General features: G+C 44.5%; 1 protein-coding gene across 1 annotated transcript in view; it reads right to left on the minus strand.

Moving 5' to 3' along the window:
• Positions 1-518: 518 nt before the first annotated feature.
• The window catches only part of LOC125034891 (probable tubulin polyglutamylase TTLL2), a 58,858-nt gene continuing 49,376 nt past the window's right edge, over positions 519-10,000 (minus strand). Inside the window, exons 2-8 of the mRNA XM_047626938.1 lie at positions 4,923-5,060; positions 4,474-4,577; positions 3,902-4,142; positions 2,840-2,997; positions 2,419-2,537; positions 1,913-2,082; positions 519-1,788 (exon numbers count right to left, since the gene is read on the minus strand). Of these exons, the coding sequence (XP_047482894.1) occupies positions 823-1,788; positions 1,913-2,082; positions 2,419-2,537; positions 2,840-2,997; positions 3,902-4,142; positions 4,474-4,577; positions 4,923-5,060 (1,896 nt within the window). The 3' untranslated portion in view covers positions 519-822. The remainder of the gene's footprint in view (positions 1,789-1,912; positions 2,083-2,418; positions 2,538-2,839; positions 2,998-3,901; positions 4,143-4,473; positions 4,578-4,922; positions 5,061-10,000) is intronic.

Genomic DNA, 10,000 nt, shown 5'->3' on the forward strand with positions numbered 1-10,000 from the left:
GGGCGCTGCTGCCGACCGCCGTGAGATAAGAACGAGTGCGACTAACTAGAGAAAACGGTTGACGGTTCGACGCTGAAGAAACGAAATGAGCTGAAGAGCTTGTACACCTTTCCTCTCCTAAAAAGGAAATTGTAACTCTAGTAGAATGGAGAGTCGACGGTTTGGCAGTGAATGCATGAGATTGGACAAAAAGTTACCTTCACTTTAACTGATAAAAGTAGATAAGTTTTGCGAATGTCGACATCATTAATAATATAATCCAAAGATAAATATCGTTCATAACACGGGCATACTCATGCGTGTATATATGTACGTATTTATACACATACACACATATATCTTTATATATATACATGCATACATGCATATATACATAAATACATACATTATATGTAATAATATATATATATATATATATATATATATATATATATATATATATATATATAGGTGTGTGTGTGTGTGTGTGTATATATGTACATATATGTGTATATATATACACATATGTATATGTAAATATATGTATATATAGAATTTTGTATATATACACTCACTCGCGTATGCATGTATATTTAAACACATATAGCATAAGTATCTGTATAATTTTCCTTCCTTCACGTAATAAGTCTGGGAAGACTATGCTATTCTTTCTACTGCTAAAGGCTGATTGACTTTGTTTTTTGTCATTATAATTTCATACATTATTAATCGCGATTCTCATACTAAACACTTTCTCTAGTTGTAGTCCTCTTTCTCTGTTATTGTCATCTATATCTTTGTCAACGGTTGGTATGCTACAAGTTCTTCGAAATGCAACGATTATCACGTGTTGGGCATCCAGATGATGGTGTCCCTCCACAGCATCTTCTGCACGAGGGCGTTTAGGCAGTCGTCGGTTGCGTTGGGATTCTCGCGGACGACCTTCTCGCAGGCGCGCTTGTACTTGCACAACTCCGCCACGAGGGTCTTGGTGTACAATGGGTCCTTGCTGGCGTGGAGCGTGGCGGCGTTGTAGGGGAAGGTCCTGACCCAGTCGCCGCAGCGGGCCGGGCACCGATGCGGCCCGCGGTCGCCTCTTCGGGACCGCATGTCCATCATCTGGCCCGATCGGCCTCCCTTGCTCATCGAGGAGTAACTCTTGTTGTTCTGACTGTTCAAGAACTGGCGACGCACTCGCTGGAACGTCGTGTTGAATGTGACGGGGACGAAGGTGTCGAGGCTGAGTTCCTCCGGCACCAAAGGGTCATGAGGGGCGCCCGGAAGCGAGGATATCGAGCGACGCCGCCGCGGAGTGAAACTTCGTGGCCCTCCGGAGATGGTCAGCGACTTGGAATGGTTGTGGGGAGCCTTGGCGAACTCCTTTTTTCCGGCGCTCAGGTTCTCGACGCTGCAGCTCCCCGAGTCCGTCATCCTGTACGCGCCGTCCTCGCAGTCCTCACACACGCTGCTGCGGGCGTTCCTCTTCCTTCGCGTCGACCGGACCATGTCGAGACTTTCCATCAAGCGGTTGTATTGCTGCTGATCCATGGCACTGTAGAGCTGGTCACTGGTGAGGATTAATTCGTCCCTCTTGCTGTGGCACTCTCGGCTGTGGTCTCGGGTCAGCAGTATAAGCACAGGGGGAGGTTTAAGAGAGCGGCTGATGCTCTCCGTCACCTTGGGCGGGCCGAGGAGATCGAACATGTGATGCAGCATCGGCTTCTTGACGACCCTGTCCACGTCGCAGTCGTAGCTGAGGGAGGGACACCGGTTGACCTCGAGCAGAGACGGCGTCAGCGAGTCGTCCACCTGAAGGAGAGAGGTAAATCACGTGACACCTACCTCGCAAGTGTTAAAGTTTCGACGATATTTAAGTTCAATCTCACCACGTTAGACATGACTCCAGGTATTACAAGATATATGTCTTTCTTACGAGAATATCGAAGCCATAGAGTTCGAAGCAGTTGTGGTGATGCGGGACGTGGCCGACCTGCGAGATGAGAGTGAGCGACACCAGGATGCCCACACGCTGCCACAACAACCAGTCCTTCTGACCGCTGCCCGCTAGATACCGGCGTAACTCTCCCACCGTCCACTTACACCCTGGAAAGAAGTGCTACTGATGAACCGCCATCAAAACGAACAGAACAACAACCTGAAGATACAGTGCAGAATATATGAAAAAGGAGTTATATATAATCCCTAATCCGATGGACACAGGAAAAAGATATTTGATAATATTTGTATCATTGTTATCATCATTATTATCATCATTATCATTACCATCATCATCATCATCATCATCATCATCATCATCATCATCATCATCATCATCATCATCATCATCATCATCATCATCATCATCATCATTATTTTCATCATCATTATTTTTATCATTATTATCATCATCCTCATTATTATCACTATCTTGTAACTCACCAGACCCAACGCGTTCCTTTTCCGTCCTGTAGCCCGGCGCCAACTTGTTCAGGGAAGTATTAGTGAGGTGGCTGAACAAGTTATCTAAGGCGGCTAGCGAGTATTTCTCAGTGCCGAATCTGTTCAGAATGAAGAGGATTAATTAGACTGGTTCTGCTTGCTCCTGTTCGATTCCTATGATGCCGTCACACATACTAAAAGAACCTTCTATTTTTATTACATATGGGTATTGCATATTAACTGCCATGTTCATTTGCTTCCCAATTACATGTACATTTTATCACCTTCACGATCGCTGGAAATGATATTCTAACCAATTACGTATTCGGCAGAAACCCCGTACAATACCTACTTCACAATTCCCAATTTACAAAAGAATTTCTTTCTTTCACTTAAATGAACGTTGACCTTCTCTACTCACCTGACGATGCCCTCAGTGTACACGTAGACGGTGAGCGGCAGGAAGGAGGTGACGAGAACGTATAGCCTGACGTCGCACTTATAACCCCCCACCAATAAAGGGTTTCCGATGTACCGCTGCACAACCGCGCTGGAAGCATAGCTCAGCTCGTGGAGGTCCTGCGTGGAGATTCTTTATTTAGTTACTGGAGAGTCTTTAGGTTGTAGATTGTTTATGATGTGTGGTTATGGTGCTCGAGGTTAGGGTTTAGCATCTGGGAAGATATCGGCTTCCAGGGGTTAATGGGTGGGTGAGGGGGGAGCGACAGATCAAGCTTACCGGTGAGGTTGGGCGCTGTATTGAAATAAGTTTGATGTAAAGTTGAGTTAGCAGACTAGCAGAGATAAAGAGGTCAAGGAATGCGTTCACACACGCAGACACATGCACTCACTCTCACACATACACACACACACACACACACACACACACACACACACACACACACACACACACACACACACACACACACACACACCCACACACACCCGCGCGCGCACACACACACACGCGCACACACACACACACTCACACACACACACACACACACACACACACACACACACACACACATAAACTCACACACATACACACACACACACACACACACACACACACACACACACACACACACACACACACACACACACAAACACACACACACACGCACACGCATATATCTATGTGTGTATATGTATATATATATATATATATATATTTGTGTATGTATATATATATACTAATATATATATATACTAATATATATATATAAAATAATATATATATATATATATATATATATATATATATATATACATGTATAAATATATACATATATATACACACTAATATATATATATATTATATATATATATATCATATATATATATATATATATATATATATATATATATATATATATATATATTACATACATATTATACACACACACAATACATAAAGGATGAAGGACATAGAATTACATAGAATGATGCGTCATGGGCTTTTCGACGACCTCTCCTTTACCTGGAAAATGGAGATTCCTCGGCCCTGCGAGCTGCCGATCGGCTTGCAAATCCAAATGTTCTGCGCCGCTGGGTCGCTGGCGTTCTGGCCGGCGGAAAGGCCGGCCCCTGAGCCTAGGCCTCCCGTCGACGCCCCTGCGACTTGGGCTTTGGTGCCTCCTTCGGCCTTGTTGTGGTACATCAGGCGAGTGTACTCCGCTACCAGTTTCGTATACTCACACGGCAGCAGGTATGTCGCCGGGCTGACAAAGAGAAGGAAATTGTCTGTTATGACAAAAGTTGGGTCATGTTCTACGGATCATTTGAATGAATTGCAACATTGAAGCGGGAGATTTATACATGGCGTGTGGAATTCAGCGGTGTAAAGATGAGAGGGCGTGTGTATATAGTGCGTTTACTTAAGTTAAAACCAAGATTTTCGTGATGATAGCTGCAAAGGTATCTGGCAAACTCCACGGTGCGACACTTGTTGACTTATCTAGTCTCTTCTCATTTTACCAATGAAAGATTATATTCCTCATACGCAGAAAAGATAAAATGAAAAATAAACACATAGATTAACAAGCTACTTACAAGAAATCGAAGATAGACCCAAATACATGTTTCATCTTCTGCAGCGACCTCGCCAGACTGTCCTTCTTGCAGAGGCCGTTCGCGCGCGGGATGTGGTTGACAACCTGAACGGCACGGAAAGGGGCGTCAGGGATTTTGCAGTAGGTTGCAATACAGTGACTATATGTTGATGTGTTGGTACTATATCACAAAGTTTAAGGTTGTATTTTTGCACCAATGACTTGATTAGAAAAATGGGAAATCAGTACATGCTCCTATTTCTATTTTTGTTAGGAAATTTGTATATGAATAATATATAAAATGGATAGGTGAATGCCCTTTACTTCGTACATTCTTCTTATTAGAAAATTAGATGCTATAAACGCAGTTACTCTCAATACTCTTGAAGACTTATAGTTGTGTATTCAGCCCATTCGGCGCGCTGTAACACACACCTCCCGAGGCCTTACCTGGTGGGGCTTGAGTCTCCTGTAGACGCCGGGCGGGAAGCCATGACGCCACCAGACGTGCCATGTGGGGCCGCCTCCCCCCCACTCGTCCACCTCCACGGGGCCCTCCCACGCTCGCCAGCCTCGTTCGACGCACACCTGAGGGGAAGGATACAGGTCTGTGTATTGCTGGACTGCATTTTGCTATGAAGTTCTGTGCAAACACGATTTTGTTACTATTTTTATTATTGTGTGTGTGTGTGTTTGTGTTTGTGGTATGTGTGTGTGTGTTTGTGTGTGTGTGTGTGTGTGTTTGTGTGTGTGTGTGTGTGTGCTTGTGTGTGTGTGTGTGTTTGTGTGTGTGTGTGTGTGTGTTTGTGTTTGTGTGTTTGTGTGTGTCTGTGTGTGCGTACGTATTTTTATATATGTGTATATGTTTATGTATGTTTGTACTACATGCATGTGACTGTTTATGTATACATGTAAGTCTTATTTAGAATTTTTCATTTTTTTCTTCTTCAGTTTCCTGCCTAACCCAATAATTGGGAGGTTGGGAAAGGTCAAAATTTATAAACAGTATTTCATTTACTTTCGTCTCCTGCATCTTTTTCTTTTCTCTTCGGGCACGAAGTCTGTGTGTCACGCCAACCCGGTTTACAAGAGAGAAAGAGAAAGAGAAAGAGAGAGAGAGAGAGGGAAAAAAAAAGACGTTTTTCTTTGTACTATGTAAGACTAGCCTCATCCACCTATAAGCCTTTTGAACGCACGTAAGCCATCTTCTGGGGTTAACTCCGTTGCCTCATAATTTTCGGGAGCAGAAGCAGTGCAAACATTTACCGGTCTCCCTCTGAACTGTGTGATCAAGGCTTCATTAAACTACGCCCGAAATGGCAGCTGGCAGGGTAGGGCGTGGCGTGACATGGGCGTGGGCGTGGGGGCGTGTTAGGGTAAAGGAAAGGGGGCTGTTTTCCTGTAATTACTGGTTTGCTTGATGTTTATCGGAACCTTATAATTCCTACTGCCTTAGATGGCTCACTTTTTTTTTTTTTTGTATGCGTGTGTGTGTGTGTGTGTGTGTGTGTGTGTGTGTGTGTGTGTGTGTGTGTGTGTGTGTGTGTGTGTGTGTGTGTGTGTGTGTGTGTGTGTGTGTGAGTGTGTGTATAAATGAGTGTGTGTACAAGTACATATGTGTGAGTGCTTTTCTGTATATGTCTGTCTTTGAGACAAAACACTAGAAGATCAATTCACACAAGTGCAACATTTATAACCTCCCCTTTTCCGCCTCTCTTCTCCTCATCTAATTAAGCCGTAATTAGAAAGGAAAGCGTAATTAGCGTTACCTAACAGTTCACAGGGATTTGTCTTGGCAAAGCTTTCGGCATCACTGTTTTCCTCCGTGACTTCGAGGTTAATTAGAGACAGCGATCCGGGGTCACGCACCGCTTGCTAGGCATGGAGTGGGTATTCTCTCTATCATTAATGTTTAAAATGTTTGTTTTTCGTTCTCGTTTCTGTTCCTGTGTCCCATTGCCCAAAACATTCTTCCATCAACTAAGATTATTTTGTATTATTTTCCTCACTTTTTTCCTGTATTTCTTGCATTCATAGCGTTTTTGTAAAATTGTAAAAAAAAAATTCCTGTGTCCATATATGTAATTATTATTATCATTACACACCTCGTCTCTATCGTGAATATAATTACGACGAGCCTTTCTTTTCTGTATCTTTTATATTTTATCATTCTTTTATATATTTCCTTTATATTTTTTCTTACCTCCTAGGCCTAAGCCGCTGGACAGAACCTTAATCCTTTTGTTTTAAGCTTATGATAGCACCACAGAAAGGCGGGGTGGGGTAGGGGTGGGGAGGCAGAGGAGGGGACGGGAGAAGGGGGGGGGGGGGGGAATCGTTACAGACATGAACGACCGTCACCACAACAGGTCTAGTCATCATACACGTCCTTATCGCCGTCCTCACCGAATCATCACCATCATCAGCACCTGTCCTAATTACCATTCCCAGGTCCTCCTCCCCTCCTGCGCTTCTCAGCCGACTAACCGGGTTGAAGGCCTTTGTTATCACGAAGCAAACACGGGGACGAGAGAGGAATGGCGTCATTTGTGAGAGTGTGTATTCCGTGCCTGGTACGAGGGAGGAGGGAGGGAGAGGAAGGGGGGGAAGGAGAGAGAGAGGGAGAGGGAGGGGAAGGGAGTGAGGGAGGGGAGGGAGAGAGAGGGAGAGGGAGGGGAAGGGGGGGAGGGAGAGGAGGGGGAGAGAGGGAGGGGGAGGGGAAGGGAGTGAGGGAGGGGAGGGAGAGAGAGGGAGAGGGAGGGGAAGGGAGTGAGGGAGGGGAGGGAGAGAGAGGGAGAGGGAGGGGAAGGGAGTGAGGGAGGGGAGGGAGAGAGAGGGAGAGGGAGGGGAAGGGAGTGAGGGAGGAGAGGGAGAGAGAGGGAGAGGGAGAGGCAGAGGGAAGGGAGGGGGAGAGGGAGGGTAGAGGGAGAGGGAAGTGGAGAGGGAGAAGGAGGGGAGGGGGAGGGGGAGAGGAGGGAAGGGAAGGAGAAGCAGGAGAAGGTGACGGGCGAGTCTCAGAAACATTTAATATAAAAGCAGCAGATAAGTGGGAATTTATCTGCCGGATGGACAGTTAACACGAGACCACGATTCGTGAGTCAACAAACAAACAAACGATCAAGATTTGAAGAATAATTCAGGTCCACAGCGTGATGAAGTTGGTGTTGAAGAAGATAATGAAGAGGATCCTTGAACAGAAACGAAAGATAAGATGCAATAGATTTGAAAAAATAAGAAAAAATTGTGGAATGAGGATTTCGTTTAGCCGAAGCCGTCTCTGTGTCATTCTAAGCAAACATGCAGACAGCCAGGAACAGATTGATAAAAACACCATTTATACCGCCAATAAAATACGCTCATGCCGTCTAGAATTGCAGGATTGCGCTTTGCAGTTCTCTCTAACTAGGTCGCATGAACTGCTATAAGCTAATCCTTTGTTCCTGCTATAAAGCCATTTTTTAACTAATGTCTCCGAACAGTTCATCGCATGTCCGTGAACAGAGAACAACCATGAGGTGTATAAAGGTTCTATAGAGCTATTGTTCATGTCCAATGTATCGGGGTTAACCTTATCCACTGAGGGACGCCAGACAGGGTTGCGCGAACGGGGTAAGGGGCAAAAAATGGGCCATAGTGTCAATTGATCAGCCGAACATTACATTCAAACAGAGAGCTGAAAATGCTCCCAATTTTTATCTTCCTCGCCTCACTCCGTCCTATTCACGGCAGCTTCATAGTCCACCTCGCAGCCACAATGGGCGTCAGGCGGCAACGATTTCAAATTAATCACCGCCGGGGACCTTGGAGACGAGGGCCATTGTCGACCAAGGTGGAACTCCAGGCCAGAACAAGCGAGGCGACTCTAAGAAAACTAGGACGTGCGTGAAGTCGAAATACCCCCCACCCCACCCCTCAATTCTTCATTTTTTAAAGATTTACCGATCGTCACCGAACAGCTCTAGACTTACACTCGGCTTGCTTGTCTCGTCGTCGAAGGAACTGCCATGAATCAAAAGCAACAAGCAAAGGCGCGCCGTTACGTGTCCACTAAGGCCTAAGACAAAGGTGTTAAGGCTGTCAGCTGGCCGTCACTGCACGAACGTGGTGGTGGCCCCCCGGTAGCAGTGAGACGAGCGGGTGTAAGGTATCACACTTAAGAGTATTAAAGTATAAACGCCGTATCTAATTCATGGAAAATGTTGAAGACGAATACAAAACAAAAGAGCAGAAAGGAATGCATGTAGATGTAAAAATAAAATAGAAAAATAGATGGGAGGATGATAATGAAAAAAGAAAAGATAAAAAAAAGTGTGTATGTGCTTACATACATGTATGTCTATTTATTTGCCCATCAGTCACTCTATCTGTATCATTATATACCACTCCTTCTTCCTAGTGCCGTACTGGTATGTAAATCCACCGCATGCATATTACACACTCAGACACACAAAAGCTGAGGCTATCTATTTCAAAATATGCCTTAAGGTTTGTCTTTTTATATTATGTGATACGACTGAATGAACATTGCAACTAATGAAATAACGTGTATTGGATTTTAATTTGATTTTGCTTCTGAATTTGAATTTGAATTTGAGATTGAATTGACTTGAATTGAAAACCTTTTTCAGATGAAAGAAGTGTATGGTCTGAACGTGCCTTCCTCGTATGACTTCGCATGTCGTCTGTTAATAGCTAAGTCGTGTTAATCGCCCTCGGTCACCGGCCAAGCACAGGTACGTGTCCTGGTCTCACCATAAATATCACATGGTTACCAAAGGCATCAGGAAATCCACATGCAAGCTCGCCTTTGACATTGACCGAGGCTTTAGTTAGGCTTACGTACTTTAAGACTTTACTTGCCTGCGGATCAGGAGGAAAGTGTGTGCGTTGACTGTCATTTGATGTTTAGTGATTATCAAGGGAAGGGCTATTTTCGTTTTAGTTTTGTCTTTTATTACTGAAATTTACGTGGTCAAAAGTATAATACCTGGACATGAATGTGTATATCGATGGTATAGACACACACACACACACACACACACACACACACACACCCACACACACACACACATATATATGTGGTTAGCGCACTGGACTCCGGCTCTTGTGGTCCCGAGTTCAATTCCCCGTCGCGGCAGTCGTAAAAATGCCTTCGTTCCGACTATTGGTTCGAGCCCGAGAAAACGACATATCGCCTTGAGAAGTCAAACGCAGGTGTCATAGGGGAAGTCACCGCCATGGCATAAGTGTTAACGCGCCAAACCGCGGTTGATTAGGAAGGGCATCCAATCAGGCAAGGGTGGCACTTCCATATAACCACTCAATAGTAAACTGAGAGAGGCCTATGTCCTGCAGTGGAATAAATGGCTGTATATAAAAAACAACAATATATATATATATATGCACATTCATTCATTCATGAAACGGAATGATTATTGGCGTGGCATCCCAATATTTGGGATGTAGTCAGGATCCATAAATCAAGCAAAGTTTTTTCTTTGCTCGCAGTTCCATCCAGCTAGGACTGC

This window comes from Penaeus chinensis, chromosome 19 (genome assembly GCF_019202785.1).
Source record: "Penaeus chinensis breed Huanghai No. 1 chromosome 19, ASM1920278v2, whole genome shotgun sequence".
NCBI classification, from domain to species: Eukaryota; Metazoa; Arthropoda; class Malacostraca; order Decapoda; family Penaeidae; genus Penaeus; species Penaeus chinensis.